This window comes from Microcaecilia unicolor, chromosome 7 (genome assembly GCF_901765095.1).
Source record: "Microcaecilia unicolor chromosome 7, aMicUni1.1, whole genome shotgun sequence".
Taxonomy (NCBI): domain Eukaryota; kingdom Metazoa; phylum Chordata; class Amphibia; order Gymnophiona; family Siphonopidae; genus Microcaecilia; species Microcaecilia unicolor.
In genome coordinates, this window is record NC_044037.1 from 31,603,827 (window position 1) to 31,631,797 (window position 27,971).

The window sequence follows — 27,971 nt, forward strand, 5'->3', positions numbered from 1 at the left end:
GGTCCACTGGGAAACAGTGATCATAACATGATCAGATTTGAGCTAATGTCTGTAGTGAAGTCACAAAAGAAATCTACTGTAGTAGCATTTAATATTTGAAGGAGCGACTATGATAAAATGAGGAAAATGGTTAAGAAGTGAAAGGATCATCTGCAAAGGTTAGGACTTTAAATCAGGCATGGACATTGTTTAAAAATACCATCTTGGAAGCCCAGACCAGATGTGTTCCATGTATTTACAAAGGTGGAAAGAAGAACAAATTACAGCAAGCATGGATAAAAGGTAAAATGAAAGAGGCTATTAAAGCCAAAAGTACGTCCTCCAAAGAATGGAAAAAGGACCCAAATGAAGAAAATAAGGAGCAACATAAGCACTGGCAAGTTAGATGATAAAGAAAGCTAAAAAAAAGAATATGAAGATAAACTTGCCACAGAGGCAAAAACTCACAGTAACAACTGTTTCAGGTGCATAAGAAGCAGAAAGTCTGTAAGGGAATCTTTGGGACCATGAAGATCATGAAAGGAACAAAAAGGGGCACTCAGGGAGGACAAGGCTATAGCAGAGAGACTGAAAGAATTCTTTGCTTCAGTCTTTATTGAAGAACAAGTAGAACCACGCCTGTTTCCTCAACAATAAAATGGGCCCTAGGAAGGCTGTCATGTAAGCTTTTTTTTTCTCTCTCCTTTGCCCTCCCCTCCATGTCCAGCGATTGTTCCCCCCCCCCCTCTATGTCCAGCGATTCTCCTCTTCCCTGCCCTCCCATCCATGTCCCACGATTCTCCTCTTCCCAGCCCTCCCATCCGTGTCCCGCGATTCTCTCCTCTACTGTCCTCCCATCTCATCCACGTCCATCAATTCTCCTCTGCCCTGCCCTTCCTTCCCTTGATTTGTACCTGAACGTTCTCTGGCTGGCTGGCGCTGGCATCCGTTTCATTTGTAACATCCCTCCTGACGTCAGCTCGCCTCCAGCGTTCCCTTCCCTCTCACTGTTCCGCCCTTTAACGTCATTATGGCTTGACGCGAGGGCGGGACAGTGAGGGAGAATGGAACGCTGGAGGCTGGCTAACGTCAGGAGATGTTACGAACCCAGCCAGCCAGCCATGGAATGTTGGAGGTGCAAATTATTATATAGGATATGTAAGAGATTTACCTTCAAGGGAACTGAAAGAAATGTTGATGAACCTGGAAGACATACCGAGCCAAATCGACAAATTAAAGAGCAGAAAATCACCTGGACCAGATGCAATGAACCCTAGGGTATTGAAAAAACTCAAATATGAAATTGCTGATCTGCTGTTATTGATCTGTAACCTGTCGTTGCCATATCTCAAAAAAGATATAGTGGAATAAGAAAGGGTTCAAAGAAGAGTGACCAAAATGATCAAGGGGATGGAACTTCTCTCATATGGGGAAAGGCTAAACAAGTTAGGACTCTTCAGCTTGGAAAAGAGAGGGCTGAGGGAGGATATGATTGAGGTCTATAAAATCCTGAGTTGTGTAGAACGGGTAAAAGTGAATCAATGTTTCACTCTTTCAAAAAGTACAAAGACCAGGGAGCATTCAATGAAATTATATGGAAATACTTGCCACTGTTAGAAGCAGGATATGCCTACAAACTCAAAAGAACTTTCTAGACTATAGAGGGCAGTTTGTGTTGGCAGTCGTCAGGTGACATCACCACAAGTGTGTCTGCATCATCCTGCTGTTTATGGAGGAGTGGCCTAGTGGTTAGAGCACTACTCTTGACATCCAGAGATAGCCAGTTCAAATCCCACTGTTGTTCCTTGTGATCTTGGGCAAGTTACTAAACCTAGGGGCCACTTTACTAAACTGTTGTTTATGGAGAGCCCCTGTTAACAGTTAAGCAACCATGCTTTCTTCTCTTTGTTAAGTTCCAGTTCATTCTGTGAAAAATAGTTTGTGTTTAAGAGGAAGCTTTGACTAGTCATTAATTATCTCTACAGGAAGAAGTGTCTTGTTTAACATCTAGTGCTGAAACATCTGTGGGACACAGTGCTACTCTGCCTAAACAAAGACACGTTCAGGAAAAGAAATGCAGATACTCCCAGGATAAAGAAAATGGCCATGTATATGGTTCACAGCAAAGTCGTATAAAAGTACAGCAGCAGCAGAATATAGTGGCCACCCCTGTGAAAAGAAAGACCCAAAAGCGCCGTCCAAAAGCTAAGCAGTAAGTTGTGTCATAGATCTTGTACATATAGTTCTCTAGCTTTTATTTGTTTCGGTGGGCTCTTTTTTTGCACATGTTGTTTGCTGAAGTAGAATGTTAACGTCTGGCTTCACATATTTGTGTGGAAAGCACTGAAGACCCATCTCTTCAAGATAGCCTACCCTAATGATTCAACCTAACCAAAACTTGCCCGCATGATTCTTATTGACATCTGTTTTTACATTGACCATGTTTCCATTATCCTTATTGCTACCCCATATCCATTCCTTTCCATCTTTCTATACCTACCTCCCAACATTCAATTCCTTATGCACCCAATTCCTCTTATGTTTAATTTACTTATCCGTTAACCCCATTAATTTTGTGTTCATTACAAACTGTAGATTCTTTTTACGAATTTGTAATTCTTTATATTGTTACTATGTAAGCTGCATTGAGCCTGCCATGTGTGGGAAAGTGCGGGGTACAAATGTAATAAATAAACATACTTTTTAGACATTAGGTTTTGTTGATATTTGTTAGGTATGATGTCTGATCATTTTTGTTCTTGTGTCCAACCCAACAAAATATTAGAAAGAATTATACATAGGAGCCAAGAATGTCTATCCAGCAGGGACAAACTAACTCTGAAAATATACTGGAAAAAATTGGTGAAAAGGCACACACACTTCAGTTATTCCAAAGAAATAGTCTCACCAAGAATGGACTAATGCATTTCTACATCTTAGAAGCACTAATACATTGACAGGTATCAGTTAACGGAATTATTCCTTTCAAACCATCTTTCTCCACTTCTCTATTCTGTGTCACAGATACACAAACACACACAGAGAGACACATAAAAATTGGAAGTAATTCCCTACCACATGGTCTATATGCTTCTCCACCCACCCCCCCCCCCCCCCCACCCCCAAAAAAAAAAAAATTGTTACCACATTCCTATCCCTTAATGATTCAGATATTCCATTTTCTTTCTTATAAATTCTCCTGTGAAACTTTGTAACTGTATTTAGTAATCATGAAGAAAGCTATACAGTTCAGTCAATAATATTGACTTAGTCATATAGTTGCAACTTGTGATGGTGTGTACTTTCAACTAGCAGTGAAGGAGCATGACAATACCTATTAACAGTGAGACAGAGGTACCCCGCAACTTAAATTATAAAATCTATCCTTTCAAATCTGTAGTTAAATATGTTATCACATTCGGTTTTAAGTTTCTTGTTCTTTCCAAACCAAATGAATGTTTGGGAGCCACTCTATTCAAGCTATCTTTTATCTGCATGTCAGAGGCACACAGACACCACTGATAGAGACAGAGGGGTTGGAAGGAATTCCATGAGCCATGCTAAGCATGCTTTCACCTTTTGCTTAAAGTTAATTTCTATATTGCCTAAGGCAAACTTGTATTTTTTTGTGGTGTAGTTTTTTTTTTTTTGTTTCCAAACATTTTCATACAGTTCTCACAAAAGCAAAGAATTAACAATGCTGGAAAGATAATAAATGACACATAATATAAAATAATGAAAAATATAACCATTATTATTCTTAGTCCACTTTATCTGGAGAGGTGGAGATACTATCAAAATTGAAATTGAGAAAACAAGAGAAAAAAATCTTTATTGTATTCAGCTCCATCCCGCTGTATAATCTGTTACCATATTCGCTAGTCATTAAAGAAAAAGAATTCTAACCCGTTCAGAAATAATCTTCTCCAAGTTGTCAGGAACAACTAAAATAGAATCATCATTATCGTGTGATACCAAATATTTTGCATGGAAGTTGAAGAAAGAAAGTAGCTCCAAGAACAAGCACTCTAGATTTCAGTTGTAAAAACATTGTACTTTGAGCTTGCATAGCCTTTGCCACATCAGGAACAGCTTGCACACATTGACTACAGCACTTCTCTGGGTTGCTCCCCTGTAGCGGCAGCTGCCTGTATTGTGGAATTGCAGCAGTCATCTAGATGGCTCCCCTGTGGCGGTGGCTGCCTGTATGGGCTCCCCTGTGTCAGCTGCAGATCTAGCTCTCCTGCAACATCTACCTATGTTGCTCCTGCTGCCATCACCTCTGTTGTGTAGTTGTAGCAGTCACTATTTACCTGTAATAACTGGCTTGCTCCTATTTCTGTATCTGCAACAACCACCTGAGTTGTATAGTATTGGTATTTCATAGATGTGACAACTGTTTGTCTTATCATAGTAACATAGTAGATGATGGCAGAAAAAGACCTGCACAGTCCATCCAGTCTGCCCAACAAGATAAACTCATATGTGCTACTTTTTGTGTATACCTTACCTTGATTTGTATCTGTCAATTTCAGGGCACAGAACGTAGAAGTCTGCCTAGCACTAGCCCCGCCTCCCACAACCGGCTCTGCCACCCAATCTCCACTAAGCTTCTGAGGATCCATTCCTTCTGAATAGGATTCCTTTATGTTTATCCCACGCATGTTTGAATTCTGTTACCGTTTTCATCTCCACCACCTCCCGCGGGAGGGCATTCCAAGTATCCACCACTCTCTCCGTGAAAAAATACTTCCTGACATTTTTCTTGAGTCTGCCCCCCTTCAATCTCATTTCATCTCCTCTAATTCTATTGCCTTCCCATCTACGGAAAAGGTTCGTTTGCGGATTAATACCTTTCAAATATTTGAACGTCTGTATCATACCACCCCTGTTTCCCCTTTCCTCTCTATCTTTCTCAAATGAATGTTCTTCCTATTTTTGCATTGACCTGATGTTTGGACACTGTGAAGGTCCTTTGTTGCGGGATCTTCCCCTCCTTTCTCTTTGCCCATTTGATATCTCTTAATGCAGCCTTGATGTTGTCAGCAAAGGGATGCATATGGTTACATCATCTATGTAGATGTATATTTTAAAACCATTATCTTCTAGTTTGTGGCCCAAGGGGGCCATCAGAATATTAAATAATTATGGATAGATGGGGGAGCCTTGTGGCACTCCACATTCTTGAATCCATTCTGCTACTAGGGACCCTGGTATCTTCACTTTGTAGGATCTGCTGCTCAAGAATCCCTCAAACTAGGATAGAACCTTGCCCCCTACCCCCTATGCCTATGTTGTCTAGCTTGTTTAATAACAGCCCATGGTCTGCCAGGTCAAATGCTGATGACATGTTGAATTGGAGGATCATGACCCTGCGGCCTGTGCTGATCTCTTTTCTTAGCTCTGATACCAGAGATGTTAGAATGGTTTCTGCATTGTGGTTTGGGCGGAAGCCCAATTGAGAACTGTGCAGTATGGAAAAGTGTGTCATATATTCCATGAGTTGAGTTGCAGCAGTGCCTTCCTTTACCTTGGTGAGTAGGGGGATGGAAGTTGCAGGTCTGTAGTTGGATACAATATCTTGCATGATTTTGCTATTTTGGGGGATGGGGGCTAGGATGATGCCTCCTTTCTCTTTTGGGAATTGGCCATGGTGTAATATGGTTGTGATGTATCTCGTTAGGCATTGTATGAATGCATCTGGGGTGTTCATTATCAGGAAGTTTGGACAGATTTGGAAGTAGGCACTGTGATTTAACATATCTATTCACAAAATGTTTAACCATGTCGGTGGATAGAGGTGAGGAGGTTGTCCATGTTCTGTCTGCTAGCAGAGAGTCCTCCGTGCTTCTTCTCATGTCTAGGTAATCTGTGTCATTCGTAGGGGTAGGTAGACATTTTTTGATGGTGGAGATTTTCTGTTCAAAGTAGTTGGCCAGCTCTTGGGCCGAGGGATGTTGTCTGTTGTCCGCTGTCAGATCCTGTGTGTCCAGGAGACCATTTACCATCCCAGAAAGTTTTTTATAGTTTAGTTAATGACCCTCTACCTTTTCTTCATAGTACTTTGCTTTGGCTTTCCTGATATCGGATTTGTACTTTTGGATCATTGTGTACCATTCTGTTTTCGTCTGATTTGTTGCAAATCCATTTCCTCTGAAGTCTTCTACAAGTTTTGTTTTCATCTGCAATAGCTTCTGGTTGAACCACGGATGTATTGTTTTCCTGTGGTGATTTTCATCTTCTCTGGTGCTATTTTGCTCAGTGTTTTTACAGCTCTCCTCATCCCATAGATTTAGGAAGGTAGATTCAGGACATTCTTCCTGGAATTTATTATTTTTTAAACCCAGCTACACTAACTGCTTTTATTAAATCATCCCGTAAAAAAATTCCTGAGCTTAATTACACAGTCGGTGAAAAAATATTTTCTTCAGTTTATTTTAAATGTACTGCTTGGTAACTTCAGGGTGTCGCCTATTCTGATTTGTTCATTCTGCTCATTTTATAGACCCTATACCATATCTCCCCATAGCCTTTTCTTGTCCAAGCTTGAATAGTCTTAGCCTCTGTAGTCTGTCCTTATAGGGGAGGCATTCCGTCCCCTTTATTATTTCATCACCCCTCTTAGTACCTTTTCTAATTTTGCTACATCTTTTTTGAGATGCAGCAACCAGAATTGCACACAGTGTGCAAAGATGTACTTTTTCACCAGAGATTTGTGTATTTCACCACAATAAAAAGGGCATTCTTGTACTGGATCACCTTCCTCTGTTGTTTGGTCATTCCCACTATGTTTTGCCTTTCACTACAAAGCAATTCGGAGGCCATATATGTTCTCTGTTTTGCTTCATTTTTTTCCTAATAATTCATAACATTGAGCAGAGGATACAAGTTAAGTCAGGGGAGGGATGAGAGTGTGCTAGAGGAAGTGCTGTTTTTCAAAAGAAGGGAGGGCAGTTTTTGGTTAAGACCTAAATTCAGAAGCCCTATTGATATTATAAAAGGCATACAAATAAAATAGGGATGTGCATTTGTTAATGTTCCTTTATAACACACACGAATATCGTTTTGAGTGTTAACCTACAAATTAATGTGCCCCAGAAACTAACCAAAATGATTTTTGTACACATCCTGTTAAGGAGTGATATTTGAGAATAAGTCCTAAACGAAAGAGCAGGAAACAGCCAAGCTTGTATTTTGAGACTTTCTAGATAGCAATGTGTGTTTAAAGATATTTGTTTAATCATTCTTGTTTACTGATTTTGGCAGTTATAGATGCAGCACACAAAATCCATGATATGAAATTAATTATAGCAAATGTTTTATTTATTTAATTTACATTTGTACCCCGCACTTTCCCACTCATGGCAGGCTCAATGCGGCAGGCAATGGAGGGTTAAGTGACTTGCCCAGAGTCACAAGGAGCTGCCTGTGCCGGGAATCGAACTCAGTTCCTCAGTTCCCCAGGACCAAAGTCCACCACCCTAACCACTAGGCCACTCCTCCACTGTTGCTACTATTTGAGATTCTACATGGAATGTTGCTACTATTTGAGATTCTACATGGAATGTTGCTATTCCACTAGCAACATTCCATGTAGAAGTCGGCCCTTGCAGATCACCAATGTGGCCGCGCAGGCTTCTGCTTCTGTGAGTCTGACGTCCTGCACGTACGTGCAGGACGTCAGACTCACAGAAACAGAAGCCTGCGCAGCCTTCTACATGGAATGTTGCTAGTGGAATAGCAACATTCCATGTAGAATCTCCAATAGTAGCAACATTCCATGTAGAATCTCCAATGGTATCTATTTTATTTTTGTTACATTTGTACCCTGCGCTTTCCCACTCATGGCAGGCTCAATGCGGCTGACATGGGGCGATGTCACAAGGAGCTGCCTGTGCCTGAAGTGGGAATTAAACTCAGTTCCTCAGTTCCCCAGGACCAAAGTCCACCACCCTAACCACTAGGCCACTCCTCCATGAACTCACAAAGCCATTATGTATCCAGAAGTTTAATGATTTTTGAGTTTATGCTGTTGATGCTTTACAATTCAGACAACAGTGGAGTCTGCCATGAAAATCCCACATCTCATTCAGGGAGTCTTTTACTAAGCCACAGTCGCGTTTTTAGTTCACGCTAATGATTAGTACACGCTAGAGACACTCATAGGAATATATGGGCTTTTTTTGCGTTTAGCGCGTGCTAATCATTAGTGTGAGCTAAAAACGCTACCCTGGCTTAGTAAAAGACCCCCTCAATCAGGACTTTGTTTTCCTGTCCCACACTTCACAGAATGAGCATTTTCTTTCTACATTCTGATCTAGTCACTGTTGCATTTGTTTTTGGCTATGCAAAAATATTTCTGCCTCTTACTTGCCTTATTAATAAAAATATTATTCAAATGACCACTACAGCAGTTTATTAACAACTTTACTAATATCTTAAACATGTTTTCAGGAAAGACTGTCCTGTTCTGAATATGCCCTTGCCTCGATATCTCACACGTTCTGCAATTCAAAAACTAAGGTATGTGATACAGCTGAATTCTGTAAAAATCAAATTTCTTTGTAATAGCCAAAATAAGTTCCAAATACATCAAATTGCAATTTTTTTTCTTTCCATTATTGCGAGTCAGAACTTTTAAATAAATTATTGTATCATTTCTTAAAGGAACAAGATTAATATATCCTGTTATATCAATGATTTTTTTTCCCCATTTTGGGCCATTATACCATTTGATTATTTTCTGTGTTTAGGGGGCTTTTACTATGTTGTAAAATGTAACTAATCTGAGCAGTTCCTCAGGAGCAGAATCCCAAATGGTTGGGCAACAACAGAAAATACTGTTGGCCAGTTTTCTTCAGTTGTCCTGTGCAAAACATCCTCATTACAGATACATCCAAACTGGGTTGGGGAGCCCATGTGGATGGGTTTCACACTGGAGATCTTTGGTCTGATGAAGAAAAAGCCCATCAGATCAGTTTCCTGCAGTACTGTGAGGGTTTTCAGAGAGCAGCTGACAACCAAGTAGTCATGTACTACATCAACAGGCAGGGTGAAACTGGGTCTTACCCTCAGTGTTTAGAAACTGTCAGGATGTGGAACTAGGCCATCTCTCATGGGATAACTCTTGGATCCATTTACTTGGAGGGGAAAGCATTGGTGTTCTTGGCAGTTCGCCGCTGCACCCTCCCCCCCCCCCCCCCCCACATGCAGCATTCCCCCCCCCCCCCCCGGCCGCACATCACCTACAGGTCCCCCTCCCTCCCAGGTGCAGTCTTCCTACCTGTGGGAGCTGGGGGTAGCCATGCTGCTGTCGGCTCTGCTGGTTCCCTTCTCTCTCTGCCTCAGAGCACAAAGTAACAGCAGAGAGAGCAGGGAACCAGCGGAGCTGACAGCCGTGCAGCTGCTCCCTGCATCCCTCCTGGAGAGTGCACCCTGGGCGGACCACCGCCCCACCCTTGGTACGCCACTGGGGAGAAGGTAATGTTCTGGCAGACCAGCTGAGCTGTATACTCCATCCCCATGAGTGGTTTCTGGGCTCAGGGATAGTGAAGATAATTTTTTGCAAGAGAGACACGCTCCCAATGAACGCCTCCTTAGAAAATAAAGTTAGCTCGATTATGCTCTGCAATAATAGACTAGCCTCTGATGCCCTCCTGCTAAATTGGAGGGAGGATGTTCTGTATGCATAGCTTCTTATTCCACTCTTGGCAAAGACTCTCCTAATACTCAAACAGGACCAGGGGACTGTGGTTCTCATGGCCTCCTTGTAATGGAGTGTATAGGAAGGATCTTTGGCCTCCTTAAATTCCAAACCATTTTAGTAAGTATATAGTTTAGAAAGATGAGTCAAAGCTTTGGTTCAGAAGAAGCAGCTAAAAAGTAAAATATGTTTCAAAGCAGGAAGGCCCAGAGGGAAGAAGTAGCCTCCAGGATAGATCCCAGGCCTGCTAAGGAGAGGCTTACAGTTTTATAGCCTGTAAGTTGGGACAGGTTACTTTTGTACATTGCCAGAGAGTACTGAGGAACCTTGTGAACTCATTTTTTGGTATTTAATAAAGCATTTTGATTACTCGCCTCCACAGTGTTTTGGAAGTGTCGTGTTGATCTCGCTACTTTTTTCCACGTACCGGATGTAGTTTCTCCACTTTTGTTGGTTTTTGTTTGGTATAGTAGGTAAATAGATCCCCTTTTGGTATTTGACCCCAAGCTTCTTTGTTTCAATTTGAGCTGACAGTTTGTGAATGAAGACATGCTTATTTCAAAACACAAAACTGAATTATACAAATAAAGATTTTTGCTGCCTTTAGATTGTGTCTGGCCATGCATTTTAAAGGTTTAGGGCACGGGTGCTTGCTCATACCATCACACTCCTATTAGCCAAAACAAGTCTAATTTTCACTCCTTCAGAAGTAATCCTTAAGAAGACCCATCAGATCAGGGAATAATCCAACATTGATCATTTAGGCTCAAGTGACAGTGTTGCATCACAATTTCTTTCCTTCTCCCTCACAGTTTGGATGTTGATAAGGTAACCGCAGCTGCCTTTAATCTACCTAGTAGCGTATTGCAGATCTTTGTGATTTCTGAGACACTCCACTAGATGGTGTTATGGTTTTAAGTGGAAGAAGTTTGCTACCTGGTGTAACAGAAAGGCCCCAGATCATTTTTACTGTTGCTTGAATATCTTCTTCATCTCTGAGTCAGTTTTAAAGACTAACTCAATTAGGATTCAGTTAAGTGCAGTTGGCTGTTATAATCAGTATGTAGGAGCCTTTAGTTATTTGCTTTATATAGGTTTGCTTCCATTGAAACCTCTCATCAAGCCGCCCACTGTGTCTTGGGACTTCAGTGGTGTTCTAACTCAGCTGATGAAACCTTCCTTTGAGTCACTGAATTACTTTGAACTAACATTTCTGATCTGGAAGGTTGTATTTTTGGTGCCAGTCACTTCAGCACGCAGAGTTATTGATCTCCAAACCCTAGTGATTGATCCATCCAATGCAACAATTTTCAACAAGAGAGTAGTTTTCCACGTTTTGAATTACAAATAAGCCATAGTCTTCTACTTGACGTGAACTGAAGCTCTTAGGAAGTCCACCTAGTTTTTCATTTCTTTTGATCCCAGTAAGCCTGGGACTTCTGTTACCAAACATACACTATCCATTTGGCTAGCAAAGTACATGTCCTTTACTCATGTTTAAGCAGATCTGACCTTAGAATACCAGGTCAGGGCTCATTATGTCAGAGCCATAGCTGCATTCACAACCCAAAAGGTCAGCCTGTATGGAGGAGATTTGCAGAGCTGTGACATGGATATCAGTCCATACATTCAGATCTCATTTCTAGAGATTGGAGGGTGGCCAACATAATGCCAGTTTTTAAGAAAGGTTCCAGGGATGATCTGGGAAAGTGCAAAGCTGGTGAATCTGATCTCAGTTTTCAGTTTTGAAGGGTGTGACGGCCTGGATACAGGAGTTACTTTCCCTGATGTAGAAATGTGAAACAGGGTTTCCCTGTCAGACTGCAGAGGACGATTTGGCAACATGACAGAGAAGAATTTTTTAAATTTTTGTATTGAAGAATCTGCAACCTAATAAGTATTTTCTGTTTGCATGACTATAGCACTTCACTCTGTTTTTCTTATTTTGATGGTTTTTTGGCCAGTGATGGTTGTATGCCCTAACTCTATATGTTGTGAGGAGCGTGGGTTGTTCAGTGAAGTCTTTTTTCCTCCACTTTTTTCATGTTTGATTTACACTATGTCTTGTACAGACAGGAGGAGTGGTGGTTTGTCTTCTTGGAAACTTAATTGCTCTTAGTGAATCTGATGTCAGTGCCAGGCAAAATGGTAGAAACTATTTTAAGTACAAAGTTGTTAAACGTATTTATAGTTATGGTTTACTGGGGCAAAGCCAACATGGATTTAGCCAAAGGAAATCTTGCCTTACCAATCTGCTATATTTTTTGAAGGTTTGGATAAACATGTGGATAAAGAGGAGCCAGTTGGCATATATCCAAGGGTACTCAAAGAACTCAAGTATGAAATTGCTGATCTACTGTTAGTAATATGTAACCTGTTGTTAAAATTGTCCATAGTACCTGAAGATTGGAGGGTGGCCAATGTGACGCCGATTTTTTTTTTTTTAAAGGTTCTAGGGGGTGATCCGGGAAATTAAAGACCAGTAAGCCTGACGTTGATGCTGGGCAAAATAGTGGAAACTAGTAAAAAGAATAAAATTACAGGATGCGTAGACAAACATGGTTTAATGGGACAGAGTCAGCATGGGTTCAGCCAAGGGAAGTCTTGCCTCACCAATTTGCTTCATTTCTTTGAAGGCCTGAATAAACATGTGGATAAAGGTGAGCCGGTTGATGTAGTGTATCTAGATTTTCAGAAAGCTTTGATAAAGTTCCTCATGAGAGACTCCTGAGAAAATTAAAGAGTCATGGGATAGGAGGCAAGGTTCTGGTGTGGATTAGGAATTGGTTATTGGACAGAAAACAGAAGGTAGGGTTAAATGGTCATTTCTCTCAATGGAGAAGGGTGAACAGTGGAGTTCTGCAGGGATATGTACTGGGACCAGTGCTATTTAACATATTTATAAATGATATGGAAATCGGAAAGACAAGTGAGGTGATTAAATTTTCAGATGATACAAAACTATTCAAGGTTGTTAAAACACGTGCAGACTTTGAAATATTGCAGGAAGACCTTAGGAAACTGGAAGACTGAGCATCCAAATGGCAGATGAAATTTAATGTGGACAAATGCAAGGTGATGCACATTGGAAAGAATAATCCGAATCATAGTTACCTGATGCTAGGGTCCACCTTGGAGTCGGCACTCAAGAAAGAAAATCTGGGTGGTGGTGTAGATAATACGCTGAAATCTTCTGCTCAGTGTGCGATGGCAGCCAAAAAAGCAAACAGCGTGCTAGGAATTATTAGGAAAGGGATGGTGAATAAGACCGAAAATACTATAATGCCTTTGTATCGCTCCATGGTGCATCCACACCTTGAGTATTGCGTTCAGTTCTGGTCGCCGTATCACAAAAAAGATATAACAGAATTAAAAAAGGTTCAAAGAAGAGCAACCAAAATTACAAAGACTAGGGGACACTCGAGGAAGTTACATGGAAATACTTTTAAAACAAATAGGAGGAAATATTTTTTCACTCAAAGAATAGTTAAGCTCTGGAACTCTTTGCTGGAGAATGTGGTAATAGCAGTTAGTGTATCTGGGTTTAAAAAAAGGTTTGGACAAATTCCTGGAGGAAAAGTTCATAGACTACTATTGAGACAGACATGGGAAGCAACTGCTTTTACTTCTGACACTGGTCCTGTGATGGATATCAGTGGGACCTGAGGCTGATCCTGGAGAAACAAGGGGCCACGATAAAGCACCTCAGGTGTTCTGCTCACTCCAGGCACTACTCCTTTCCTCCTCCAAATGCTACAGGGAGCTGCTGGCTTTTACCTCTGACACTGGTCCTGTGCTGATGATGTCAGCGGGACCCGGGGCTGATCCTGAAGAAAAAAGGGGCATGGTAAATCACTACTACTTCTACTCAACATTTCTAAAGCGCTACCAGACTTACCTCAGGTGTTCTGTTTATTCCATGCACTACTCCTCCCCTCCTCCCAAATAACAGATGTTTTGAAGTCAATTACCATGTGGTAACTGCAAAACCTTACCATAGTTTCTTAAATTGCTTGTATTTTTTTATGTAACTATGAGGTGTTCATTCTTCCTCATTTTAGTGTACAAACCTTTTAAGAAATAAATATGAATACTAAACATTAAGCAGCTGTACGTGCACATTAGTGCACATAGAAAAAAAAGAAAAATTCTCATGTAATAATACATTTATCTTTTAGATTAAAAATAAACAAGGGGGCAGTATTCAGCGGCTCATATTAATTGAACTGCTAAATGTGCTGTACAAACTGAAATGGATAAGTTCTCTTTAAAATTAAGATCACTTTATTTGTGGTCCACTTACATGAATAAAAAATCGCAGCTGAATGTAGTTGCTATCCCATTACTTTTGACCCCTGACTTCTCAGTTTATATGGATATATTTTGGTTGTATATCTATCTATTTATTTTCATATCTATGGGCAAAATTATCCATTCATCAGTGACAAATTTTAAAAACAAAGCACTTAATATGGTTAACCCCCATGCTGGCAATATAAATGTTGTTGAATATTGGCCTAAGAGATTTGACACTTCCTTTATTTTTTCATTAAACTGCATGGTTGATGGATCTGCATTTTTGCACAGGGTTTATTGTCAGCTAATGGTGTTTTTATCAAACCACTTTCCTGTATCCATTTCCTGGCACTGTTAATCCTTCACATGTTTGAGATAATACCAAGCCAATCAGGTTGAGAGAGTTTTTCTTTTATCTAAATGGAAAAGGTCATTGATTAAAATCCATTGATGAACAAGTTCACATAAGTTTATGTTTTCTTTAACATTTTCTTTAAACCTGTTTTATTTTATATTAGTCATTATCGTACATCTCAGGAAGATATTTCTGTGCAAAAAGAAGAAATTTGTGAACCAAAGCAAAGTTCTTCTCAGACTGTTGTAGGTAGGTTGACATTTCTTCTTAATATTTACTGCATGGTAAACATAGGGGTTATTAATTAGTTTTCAATTAAATTTGGAATATTTTGAAAGGCAAAAAATATTTCAATGTGTATCTTATTGTTTGATAACTTTTCCATTTTATTAAATTGGGGTGTATTATAATCTAGAGCTGAAATGACATGTAGTGCCCTTGTAATATGCATATTATGTAATAAGGGAGTAATTTTCAAACAACCTATGTAATTGTAAGCTTTTAATATGTGTATTCAACCTACATTTTCAAAGGGCTATTGTATGACTCTTTCCCTTTGAATATTCATATTTGGTTCAGACCCGAATAGTGCCCTGAACACATTATTTTTATTTGGCCGCATAGAGGGGCATAATCGAACGGGGCGCCCAAGTTTTCCTGGATGGCTCCAGGAAGGGGCATGGAAACCCATATTATCAAAACAAGATGGGCGTCCATCTTTCGTTTCGATAATACGGTTGGGGACGCCCAAATCTCAACATTTAGGTCGACCTTAGAGATGGTCGTCCCCGGTTTTCAGTGATAATGGAATCCGAGAACGCCCATCTCAGAAACGACCAAATCCAAGCCATTTGGTCGTCGGAGGATCCAGTATTCGTAGTGCACTGATCCCCCTGACATGCCAGGACACCAACCGGGCACCCTAGGGGGCAGTGCAGTGGACTTCACAAATTGCTCCCAGGTGCATAGCTCCCATACCTTGTGTGCTGAGCCCCCCAAAAACCCACTCCCCACAAATGTACACCACTACCATAGCCCTAAGGGGTGAAGGGGGGCACTTACATATGGGTACTGTGGGTTTCTGGTGGGTTTTGAAGGGCTCATATTTACCACCACAAGTGTAACAGGTGGGGGGGATGGGCCTGGGTTCACCTGCCTGAAGTGCACTGCACCCACTAAAACTGCTCCACTGACCTGCATACTGCTGTCATGGAGCTGGGTATGACATTTGAGGCTGGCAAAAAAATTAAGTTTGTTTTTTTTAGGGTGGGAGGGGGTTGGTAACCACTGGGGGAGTAAGGGGAGGTCATCCCCGATTCCCCCCGGTGGTCATCTGGTCAGTTTGGGAACCTTTTTGAGGCTTGGTCGCAAGAAAAAATGGACCAAGTAAAGTCGGCCAAGTGCTCATCAGGGACGCCCTTCTTTTTTCCATTATCAGCCAAGGACGCCCATCTCTTAAGCACCCCCCAGTCCTGCCTTTGCTACGCTGCCGACACGCCCCCGTGAACTTTGGTCGTCCCCACGACGGAAAGCAGTTGAGGGCGCCCAAAATCAGCTTTCGATTATGCCGATTTGGGCGACCCTGAGAGAAGGACACCCATCTCCCGTTTTGTGTCAGAAGATGGGTGCCCTTCTCTTTCGAAAATAAGCCTGATACTGATTTAAATTTGAATACGAATAATCCAGGGCTCTACTGCGCTAAATCCTACTGAAATAAACACTTGATCTCTGATTTCATGTTGCTTTTATTATTTATGTTAAAACTCAATGCCCATTATTTGTATTCAGCTGAATAATATTTTTCATTATTCGTATTGGGACGAATAGTAAAATACGGTATTCGGTACAGATCCAATTTAAATACACAGTAGCTAAAATCTTGTGTTCCCTCCCCCTCCATATTAGCCAGTTGTGTGGATGGTACGGGTACTCGAGCATCCCCAGTATTGAATGAACTCCATACTCTGACCAGGGAACACTTGCCTGGGTTGAATTTAGAACCCCCAATCATTTTGAAAAGTTGGTTCCTATGCCCCCTCCCCCCCGGCCACTTGCACACAAGTGCAGATGCACATAGTACATGTACTTTTGAGAATGATGAGTGTCAGTGCTGTTTTTCTCCCCCAGCCTAAACCCATTGGAACACCCCATTTTAACGAGGGTAGTGGTATGTACACTGTGAACTGTGCACTATTAGCGTCACGTTTTCAACAGCCTGTTTTACTCAGGTACTCCTATTATACCCTTTGGAAATTGCCCTCCCCATGGAGGCGCTAACATTTTTATATTCTCAGTTTAATGCAACTTGGTAATGATAAACAGGAACTCATTTTATCCTCTTTATTTGCTGACCGAGGTTAAAATGTTAATATGCCATAGATGGAGAATTTTGAATTAACTAATTTGAAGCTACTGTTGTGAAGGTTAGTTTTTTATATATATACAGATATATATGAGAGGGAGTTCAGTGTAAATATATAACAACTTTTCAAGTTCATTTCAGGAAAAGGGTAAGATTGCCTCAAAGAGATTAGCAGCTGCTCCTAATTTATTAATTTTTATTAAAAGTTTACTTTGAACAGCCTGATTTCCTAATACTCTCTTCCTCTTTACTAAAATTTCTATCTTCTTTAACAGGTTATTGCTGTAAGCAGTTGACAAGGATTTTCCAAACTGGTTTATTGTTTAATAATTTTCTTTGTGCTCTGGTAGAATGCAAAAATTAATTCTCACCCAGCAATTCACAGGCGTCATTGAACAAGATGTATCAGTTGAAATTCAACTCGAACAAATTTTAATAAGCCGCGTAAACGCGTGCCCAACCCGTGCCAAAATGGAGTTACCGCGTGGCTCTTGTGGTAATTTCATTTTTGGTGCATCCGAAAAATATTTTTTTATTTTCGGGCGTACATGCATTTGACGCGTGTAGGTCATTACCGCTTGGTTACCGCGTGAGTCTTTACTGCTAGGCCAATGGCTGGCGGTAAGGTCTCAGACCCAAAATGGACATGCGACAATTTTCATTTTGCTGCACGTCCATTTTCAGGAAAAATTTTTAAAAGGCCTTTTTTACAGGCTCACTAAAAAATGGATCGGCGTGCACCCAAAACCCGCGCCTACACTACCACAAGCCATTTTTCAGCGTGTTTTTGTAAAAGTACTCCTAAACTATTAACAAAATAATATTCTATGTTCATATCATTATGGCACTGTTTTGAATTACCACTGATCAAATGTGTGTGCTGTACAGTAGTGTGTTAACTGTACCCTGAGTATACTCTGCAAAGGCTTATGCTGACAATCATTTACATATAATTTAAGTATTAGCCCTAGATTTACCTGCATTATTTTGGTTACATGACTAAATCAGTGGTGTTGCTTTTCCATGTTCTACATAGATAGAGTGTACAGTGAATGTGCAGTTCTTAAAAGATCCTTTTATGTTCATGGACATGATTAAATTTATTAAACTGCAAGTCTAGAAAAGTTAGGTAAGTAACAGTTTCCATACAATGATTCAGAACCTAAACAAATGTCCCTCAAATTTGACTAAATAGGAGAAGATTGGTGGACAAATTAACAATATTCTTGTTTCAGAGAGAATATCATGTGACATAAGTTTCTGGGAAACTGCAGAAAATGCCATGATAATTGCAGATATTTATTTAGGCCGATTTCCTGTGGAAAATGAAGGAGAAAACATGTGAAAATTGTAGACTACAGGCAGCTGGTATATTTAGAAATTGCATTCTGTAATGGTATGAATTGAGATGCTATTTCAAGAAAGCGACTAAAGATAAATATAACATAAGAAAATAATTTTGAAACCTAAAAGATAGAATACTAATTATGTTAAATGTTAGGTATTTTTAACCCTTTATGATTTTTTTTTCACTTTTTTCTCAGTGAGGAAAGATTTCCCTCTATTGTTGCTCTAATTTCCATTTCCATATCATCAAGCTGATCAATCCATAGACTGGTGGGTTGTGTCCATCTACCAGCAGGTGGAGATAGAGAGCAAACTTTTGCCTCCCTATATGTGGTCATGTGCTGCCGGAAACTCCTCAGTATGTTCTCTATCTCAGCAGGTGGTGGTCACACACAGCAGCAGCTCTGGCTAGGCCTCCAAGCCTAATCCTTAGGTTTTGTTGAGGCCTGGGGTTGAGGGCTCTTTTGAGCAAGTGCAAACCTGGTGGTGCCAGGTCCCTCCTTTTCTCCCCCCTCCCGCTGGCTCCGTTAAAAAAAAAAAAAAAAAAAAATTTAAACGTCTTTAAAGGCGTTTATTTCGACGTTTATTTAAACGTTCATTGCAGCTACTCACTGGGACACCAGTTCGTTACAGCTCGGAGCGGCAAGCAGGTAATTTTACCTTTTTATAGCGGGCAGGGGGTTCCCCGATTCTTCTCCTCGTGGCATATGGCGTCGGAGGGCGAGGGCGCAAAGGGTCGCTCCCCGGATCGCTGGAGCGCTTCTAGAGGGGATGCGGGGGTATTAAAGCCTGATTCGCCCTTGTTGGGGACAGTTTCGTGACCGATGAATGTCCCAGTCCTTCCTCCGGCGCGGCGGTTTTTCCCGCCATAAACGCCCATCCCCGCTCCTCGCCTCCGCCATCTTGGCCGGCCACGCGGCTCGGACGGCTTCTTCGTGGGCCGCCCTTGAGGTTGGAGACATTAATGCCATGAACGCCCTTAATTTGGGCGACGGCACAAAGCGGCTAAAGTTAAGCGCCGTTCTTCCCGCGCGGCTCCTTCGTGGAGTGTCGCGCCGGACGCCATTTTGGATGCGCAGCATGTCTCTCCCCCGCTCTTGCGAGCGCCGGTTGAGAGTGCGTCTAGGGCTGTTGCCCAGGCTGCGGAAGTGCACAGTCTGGGGGGTTTCTCCCCCGAGTTTGTTTTGCTGCTGCATCAGGCTTTCCTCAGGCAAAACGCTGCCCCTGCTCCCTCTTCTGGTAAAGAGGTTGAGGTTCCCAGAGGTAAACGCCCTCGGGTTGATTTTCAGGCCTTGGAGGACTTGTCTCCTCCGATGTAGATGAGGGCAGCGTGTCTGAGGTCTCCCAACGGTCCTTTGCGGATTCCTTGGAGGAGACGGATCCCCGCTCGGATGGAGCGGATGACCCCTCTGCAGCGCGGCTTTTTAGCCCAGAGGATTTGCCCAACCTGTTGTTACAGGCCATGGACACTTTGAAGTTTCCTCTCCGGAGGACGTCTCTCCCTCAGCCCCTGTTGGCTCTGCCATTATGCTGGGGACGAAGCGCCCGCCTAGAACCTTCCACGTGCATGATGCCATGCACACCTTAATTTCGGCTCAATGGGATGTCCCGGAAACGAGCCTTAAAGTGGCTAGGGCTATGTCCCGCCTCTATCCTTTGGCTGTGAGTGAACGTGAGGCCTATCTGTGGCCTACCGTGGATTCTTTAATCACTGCGGTGACTAAGAAAACGGCGTTGCCGGTGGAAGGTGGCACGGCCCTAAAGGACGCCCAAGACAGAAGATTGGAGGCGGCCTTAAGGTCGTCCTTTGAGGCAGCTGCTTTAAGTTTGCAGGCCTCAGTTTGCGGCTCCTATGTGGCCAGGGCGTGCCTGACTATGGTGCAGCGGGCTTCCCCCTCGGATCTTTCCTTGAGGGCTGATTGGCCGGCCCTGGAATCGGGCTTAGCCTATTTGGCAGACTTGCTGTATGATGTCTTGAGAGCCTCAGCTAAAGGCATGGCTCAGACAGTCTCTGCGCGGCGGTGGCTTTGGCTGAAACATTGGTCTGCTGACCACGCCTCTAAATCCCGCCTGGCTAGATTGCCTTTTAAAGGCAAGCTGCTCTTTGGGGTCGAGCTGGACAAAATCGTGACCGATCTCGGCACGTCTAAGGGCAAGAAATTACCAGAGGTCAGGGCTCGGGCTAGTACTCGTCCCGGTACCTCCAGAGGACGGTTGCAGGAAGCCCGTCGGTACCGCCCGGGCAAGTCGGGTTCCTCTGCCCCCTCTTCCTTCAAGAGGAATTTCTCCCCCAAGCAGCATTCCTTTCGCAGAGACCGCCGTCCCGGAGGTGCTCCCTCCGGTCCTCCCCCAGGGTCTCGTACCCAATGACGGGGCCTTGGTCCACGCCCCAGTGCAGATTGGAGGACGGCTGGCCTCGTTTCTGGGCGAGTGGACCACAATAACTTCAGACGCTTGGGTGCTGGAAGTCATCAGAGACGGCTACAAGCTAGAGTTCTGCCGACCCTTAAGAGACGGGTTTGTACTCTCTCCCTGCAAGTCTCCGGTCAAAGCTGTGGCAGTGCAGCAGACCTTGGACAACCTGATCCGCCGGGGTGCGGTCGTTCCGGTGCCAGAAAATCAGATTGGCAAGGGACGTTACTCCATTTACTTTGTGGTACCAAAGAAAGGAGGTTTTGTCCGGCCTTTCCTCGACCTCAAAGGGGTCAATCGGGCCTTGAAAGTGCGGCACTTTTGCATGGAGACTCTCCGCTCTGTTATAGCGGCAGTGAAGGCAGGAGAGTTCTTGGCTTCCTTGGACATCAAGGAAGCGTACCTGCATATTCCCATCTGGCCTCATCCTGCGTTTTGCAGTCCTGGGACGACACTTCCAGTTCAGAGCCCTCCCTTTTGGGTTGGCTACTGCTCCGCGGACCTTTTCCAAAGTAATGGTGGTCATAGCGGCCTTCCTGCGAAAGGCAGGAGTACAAGTCCATCCTTATCTGGACGACTGGCTGATCCGAGCCCCTCTTATGCAGAGTGCGGCAAAGCTGTGGACCAGGTAGTTGCTCTTTTGAGCTCCCTGGGATGGATCATCAACTGGAAGAAGAAGAGCCAGCTGCGCCCGACTCAGTCCCTGGAGTATCTGGGAGTTCGATTCGACACCCAAGTGGGCAGAGTGTTCCTGCCAGACAATCAGGCTCAGGTGGACTAGTTCCTAGTAGCCTCTCCTCTTCGGGCTTGGGACTATGTGCAGCTGTTGGGCTCTATGCCGGCCACGATGGAAGTAGTGCCCTGGGCCAGGGCTCATATGAGACCACTATACTCTCTCTGCTGCAGCGCTGGACTCCGTTGTCGGAGGATTATGCTGTGCGCCTTCCCTTGGACCCAGCAGTGCGCAAGGCGCTGAGCTGGTGGCTGCAGACAGTCAAGTTGTCTGCAGGAATGCCTCTGGTGACCCCAGAGTGGATTGTCGTCACGACGGACGCCTCTTTGTCGGGCTGGGGAGCCCACTGTTTGGGAAGGACAGCGCAGGGGCTCTGGTCTCCTGCAGAGGCAAAGTGGTCTATCAACCTCCTGGAACTCAGAGCCATTCGGTTGGCGCTTTTGGAGTTCATCCCGGTACTGGTCTTGAAGCCAGTACGGGTCCTGTCGGACAATGCCACGGCTGTGGCCTATGTCTACCGCCAGGGAGGTACCAAGAGCGCCCCTCTAGCCAAGGAGGCCATGAATCTATGCCAGTGGGCGGAAGCGAACCTGGAGCAGCTTTCAGCGGCCCACATTGCCGGGGTCACGAATGTCAAGGCGGTCTTTCTCAGTCGCCATACCTTGGAGCCCGGAGAGTGGCAACTATCTGCTCAGGCGTTCTTGGACATCACGAAGCGCTGGGGCCAGCCGAGCCTAGATCTGATGGCGTCATCGGCCAGTTACCAAGTGCCGCGCTTTTTCAGCAGAGGACGGGACCCTCGATCCCTGGGAGTAGATGCTCTTCTCCAACAGTGGCCGACACAAGAGCTCCTCTATGTGTTCCCGCCCTGGCCCATGTTGGGCAGGGTGCTAGACCGGGTGGCAAGCATCCCGGCAGGGTAATCCTGGTGGGTCCGGATTGGCCCAGACGTCCCTGGTATGCGGACTTGATCAGGCTCTCAGTCGACGATCCTCTGCGGCTGTCAGTGGAGCAGGGCCTGTTACATCAGGGTCCCGTGGTGATGGAGGATCCTCCCCCTTTGGTCTTAAGGCCTGGCTATTGAGCGACAGCGTCTGAGGAAGAAGGGCTTCTCAGACAAGGTCATCGCCACTATGCTAAGAGCGAGGAAGCGCTCTACTTCTACTGCTTACGCCAGGGTTTGGCGTATCTTTGCAGCGTGGTGTGAAGCAGGCTCACTTTCTCCCTTCACTGCTCCAATTTCTTCAGTTTTGGCGTTCCTGCAAGAAGGTCTGGAGAAAGGCCTGTCGCTCAGTTCCCTTAAAGTCCAGGTGGCGGCTCTGGCTTGCTTCAGGGGCCGCCTGAAGGGTGCTTCCCTGGCTTCGCAGCCAGATGTGGTGCGCTTTCTCAGGGAGTTAATCACCTGCGCCCTCCTCTGCACTCAGTGGTGCCTGCGTGGAATATCAACCTGGTGCTAAGAGTATTGCAGAAGCCGCCTTTTGAACCCTTGTCAAGGGCATCTCTGAAAGACCTGACGTGGAAAGCAGTCTTTTTGGTGGCTATCCCTTCAGCCAGAAGAGTTTCCGAGCTCCAGGCGCTCTCTTGTCGAGAGCCTTTTCTGCAGTTCACTGAGGCAGGAGTGACTATTCGCACAGTGCCTTCCTTTCTGCCCAAGATTGTTTCTCGCTTCCATGTGAATCAGCAGCTCTGTCTCCCTTCCTTTCGTAGGGAGGACTACCCAGAGGAGTACTCTGCTCTTAAATATCTGGATGTGAGGCGAGTCATCATCAGATACTTGGAAGTGACCAATGATTTCCGGAAATCGGATCATCTGTTTGTCCTGTTTGCAGGTCCTTGTAGGGGTCTGCAGGCTGCTAAGCGTACAGTGGCAAGATGGGTCAAGGAAACCATTGCAGCGGCTTATGTGGCCGCAAGGAAGGTGCCGCCTATCCAGCTGAAGGCTCACTCCACGAGAGCTCAGGCGGCCTCGATGGCAGAGGCCGGATCCGTCTCCTTGGAAGAGATATGCAAGGCGGCAACTTGGGCTTCGGCTCATACATTCTCCAAGCATTACCGTTTGACGGTGGCTGCACGGGCGGAGGCCCGGTTTGGAGCTTCAGTGTTGAGGTCAGGGATTTCAATGTCCCGCCCTGGGTGAGTACTGCTTCGGTACATCCCACCAGTCTATGGATTGATCAGCTTGATGATATGGAAGGTAAAATTATGTATAATCATACCTGATAATTTTCTTTCCATTAATCATAGCTGATCAATCCATAGCCCCTCCCAGATATCTGTACTGTTTTTATTCTGGTTGCATTTCAGGTTCAAGTTTAGTCTTCAGTTACTTCAGAAAGACTTCGTGTTCAAGTTTTTTCACTTGGATTCTTCAAGAGTTGAGACGAGTTTGTGTTACAGTGAGCTGCTGCATTCCTCTCCCCCCCGTTTTACGGGGCTGGATTGAGACATAAATTCTGCCGGCACTCCCTCCCGCTTCGTGCGGCTGTAGGGCAGCTTTGTACCCCTCCCGCTTCGGCGGTGTTAGGGTCAGTCAGCTCCTCCCGCGGTTGCGGTTGCAGGATAAGCCAGATCCCCCCGCATCGGCGGGTGTGGTGTCCCTCCCCCGCTCCGCGGGGATGAGCTGGACGGATTCCCCTCCCCCACTTGTGTGGGGATGAGCTGGGTTAATTCCCCTCCCCCGTTTCGGCGGTGGTGAGCTGGGCAGAGTGTCCCTTCGTGGGTGTAATTCTCTAAGTGCTGAGTCCTGCGGATGGAGCTTTGATATCGACATACTGAGGAGTTTCCGGCAGCACATGACCACATATAGGGAGGCAAAAGTTTGCTCTCTATCTCCACCTGCTGGTAGATGGACACAACCCACCAGTCTATGGATTGATCAGCTATGATTAATGGAAAGAAAATTATCAGGTATGATTATACATAATTTTACCTTCTTACTTGTTTTACTACTTACGTTCCTTGTAGAAACATTTCCAACAAGTGGAAAAAGCATACAAAGCATAGCTCATGAAATTATTGTAAATGCATGTGTCTGTGTGGCGGGAGAGTGGTGGTGGTGGTCTGTGTGTGATTGAGTGTGAGATCAGGAGAGGAAATAAGAGGGAAAAGCAGTTTGAAAGGTGCAATTCCTTAATAGCTATGTTATAGTGAATTCTATACTGCATCTGTTTAACCTCTTTTCCCACAGAAATCTATTGGAACATTTTTTGGAGGAGGTTCATTTCCCGTCTGCTACCACCACATGCAGAAATATCACTTCTACAGCACAGAAACTTCCTCCAGATCATCTCCTCCCTTCCTCTAACTAGAGCTGCTTTCCAATCCTCCATCTGCACTGCCTTCCTATTGGCTGGATCCTACCTGCACTCTCTGCTGCTAGTTACAATGAAAGCAGGCAGAGCAGGCTCACTCACAAGGGGGAGGGGGTGGCAGCTAGAGAGAAGATTTAAACTCAGAAACATGCTCTAACATCTTCCCCATCCTTCTACCTTAACCTTCTGGGTATTAATATAAAGTGCTGCTGACGTTTGAAGAAAGCCAGATGGTTGGCAGTCCCAATCTCTGGAGTCCTGAGCACAACATCTCTTGAAGCTATCCATCCCCCCAAAAAAGAGAGATGCATAGAAAGTATGTGCAGAGTTTGAAAATGGCTCAAAGTAGCCCTGCCTATGGCATGTAGGGGCAGTTGTGGAACTAATTTTGGTGTGGGGGCAGTTGCATGAGATTAGTTTTGGGGGGTGGGCAGTTGCAGATGGTTAGTTTTAGGGGATGGGTGTTACAGTTGCATTGGATATTTTTTGGGTGTGGATTCAGTATGCAGGATGATATAGCAGCTTCAAAGGATAGTTTTGAGGTTTGGGACAGTTTCAGGGGGTACTTTTTTGGGCTGTGGGGGGAGTTGCGAGGGGATAGTTTTGAGGGGCTCAGGGGAAGAATAGGGGATTCTACTTTTTGAACTGCCTTTTCCTGTTCTCTAACAGGCTACATTAGTGCTGGGCAGACTTATACAGTCTGTGCCCTGAAAAAGACAGATGCAAATCAAGGGGCTGGTGGTTGGGAGGTGGGGCTAGTGCTGGGCAGACTTATACGGTTTCTGCCCTGAAAAAGACAGATACAAATCAAGGTATACACAAAAAGTAGCACATATGAGTTACCTTATTGGGCAGACTGGATGGACCGTGAAGGTCTTTTTCTGCCGTCGTCTACTATGTTACTGGGTATTTCACTGTAAGTTTTCTATGCTATAGAAACAAACTCCTCCCATGGAAAACCATTGGACCGTAACAGCAATATACTGTTCTGACCTAAGGAAGGAGGTTTGGTCTCAGAAAGCAAATCAAAAAAAATGTATTAAGTTAGTCTAATAAAAGGTATCTTCTTATTTTCCATTTTTTTTTGTTTTATTTGTTAATTTGTAACATAATTGGAATATGTCAGTTTTTAAAATTTACATCTGCTTCCTTTATATTATGCAGAGAACAGGGGGACAAACATCTCTATTTCTCTAGTGTTGCGTTGCATGCAGAGTTTGGCTTCTTGGGGATTCAGTTTCATTTTTGTCTAGTTTGTATTTACTTATTCTGTACTTGGTGAGAATCTAATGTGTTTCACATGTGTAAAAGAGCCCAGATATTCTGTTAGCATTGACTATCTCTGTAGGATCAATCTGTACTGATCTAGCTTGTTTAGATTTTTCCAGTAGGTGTATTATGCCACAAAGGACAAGCATATACCAAACATAAAGCATATTCTTGTCCTTTGTGGCACACTTTGGCACAGTTTCGCTTGGTGATATCTTGTTTTTCAGTGTTGTTTACGCTGTACCTTTGGATTTCTTAGCATGTCTGTTTACTGTTATTATCAGTGGCTGAGATATTTGTTTGACTCCTGAAGCAGGTGTTGTTGGTGCCGAAATGCAGACCTGCATCGCGTCTGTTTTTAATAACCTATTGTTTTGGAAATACATACCTACTTTTCTTTTCTTTTTCACAATTTTGTGGTTTGTTGCTTGGGGGTCACTTCTGCTTCTTTTGCTTGGTTCATAGGATAATTCTAACATTTTTGTATGGTTAATAGGATAATTCTGACACACTTGGTCAAGCCTTGTCCATAGGCTGCCTGGCTAGAATCGCCCTCTGTAGCTTGATAGTAAAATGTTCAGCCAGTGAAGTAGCTAGGACTCCTTTGCTCTAGTGATTTCAGTGTTCTCTTCTGCTCGTCTTTTTCCACACTCCGTAGTGATCCTTTGCCCTCTGTGATCAAGAAAAGCAGACAGCTTCCTTTGAAAATGCCGAACTCTATTTATAATCATGTCAGAACATACTTGTGCCGACCCAAAGGGTCTAAAACAGCTACCAACAAGCTTCAAAGCAATTAGCAGTGAACATCCTTCTGACCGCATGGGCTCTGAGCCAGTACCAAGGGGTCTCGTTAGTGTGTCTGGTAAAAGCACTTTGTTTCCTCCTCTGAAGTGATACCCCCTGCTGAGCTGGTAAAGCCTATTTTATCAGAGCATACAGCTAAACCTATGAATTACACCATGGAAACTTTGCATGTGGAGCCACAGAGTAAGTCCCTCAAACTTTCTCAGTTGTTGCCTGCACAGCACTCTCCACAAACCCAAATGAGTCTCCTCTCAAGATTTATCTGACCGAACAAGTCTTATCTCTCCCTACACTCCTCCCTGGGAACCAGCTGTACCCTTCTCCTCCATGGTCGTCCAGACTCCGTTCCTTTTATCTCGCTGCACCTATATGTTTAATGTACAGCGCTGTAGAAATAATAAGTAGTAGTAAGAGATAAGAGTGTAGAGGTACTGAGGAGCTGCAGAGTGAATGCATGTCACAACTGTCAGAAATGGTGAGCCCTTGGACCAAAGCCAGAGCTTTGACAGACAAATCACCGGGGCTGGCAAAGGCAGGAATCAGAACAGACTGGACTAGGATAAATTAACAGACTCAACAAGGCAAGACAGAGGTAACTAAACACAGTGGCCAACACAAGAACCGGATCCAGACGAGGCCAGGAAAAGAAAGTAAAGGGCCAGAACTGGAACCCAGACAGGACAAGGCAAGACTTGGAACTGGATTAAAACTGGGACTGGGACCCAGAAATGCAAGACAAAGCAAAACAGATTAAAACTGGGTCCGGAAAAGGCAAGGACTGGATCCGGACAGGACTAGACTGAAAGAGACAAGCACAACTAGACAGGCAAGACAAGGTAGGAGCTAGGCAACAAGAATAACAGAAGCAAGACAATAAACAAGGCAGGGACATCATTCAGGATTCTCGAACAGGATTCAGGATTCTCAAACAGTCTTGGCTGGAACAGGATTCAGGATTCTTGAGCAAGCTTGGCTGGAACAGGATTCAGGATTCTCGAACAAGCTTGGCTGGAACAGGATTCAGGATTCTTGAACAAGCTTGACTGGAACAGAATTCAGGATTCTCGAAGAAGATTCAGGATTCTCGAATAGGCTTGGCTGGAACAGGATTCAGGATCTCGAACAGGCGTGGCTGGAACACAGGATTCAGGATTCTCAAACAGGCTTGGCTGGAACAGGATTCAGGATTCTTGAACAGGCTTGGTTGGAACAGGATTCAGAATTCTCGAACAGGCGTGGCTGGAACACAGGATTCAGGATTCTCAAACAGACGTGGCTGGAACACAGGATTCAGGATTCTCGAACAGGCTTGGCGTGGCTGGAACAGGATTCTGAGACTGGCTTGGCTTGGCTGGAACAGGATTCTGAGACTGGCTTGGCTTGGCAGGGAACTGGGACAG

At 44.1% G+C, this 27,971-nt stretch overlaps 1 protein-coding gene across 2 annotated transcripts in view; it reads left to right on the forward strand.

The window, feature by feature from the left end:
• The window catches only part of RADX (RPA1 related single stranded DNA binding protein, X-linked), a 123,045-nt gene that overhangs the window by 75,791 nt on the left and 19,283 nt on the right, over positions 1–27,971 (forward strand). For both annotated transcript variants that reach the window (XM_030209267.1, XM_030209268.1), the window contains exons 11-13: positions 1,965–2,191; positions 8,434–8,502; positions 14,497–14,582. In XM_030209267.1, coding sequence (XP_030065127.1) covers positions 1,965–2,191; positions 8,434–8,502; positions 14,497–14,582 — 382 coding nt within the window. The remainder of the gene's footprint in view (positions 1–1,964; positions 2,192–8,433; positions 8,503–14,496; positions 14,583–27,971) is intronic.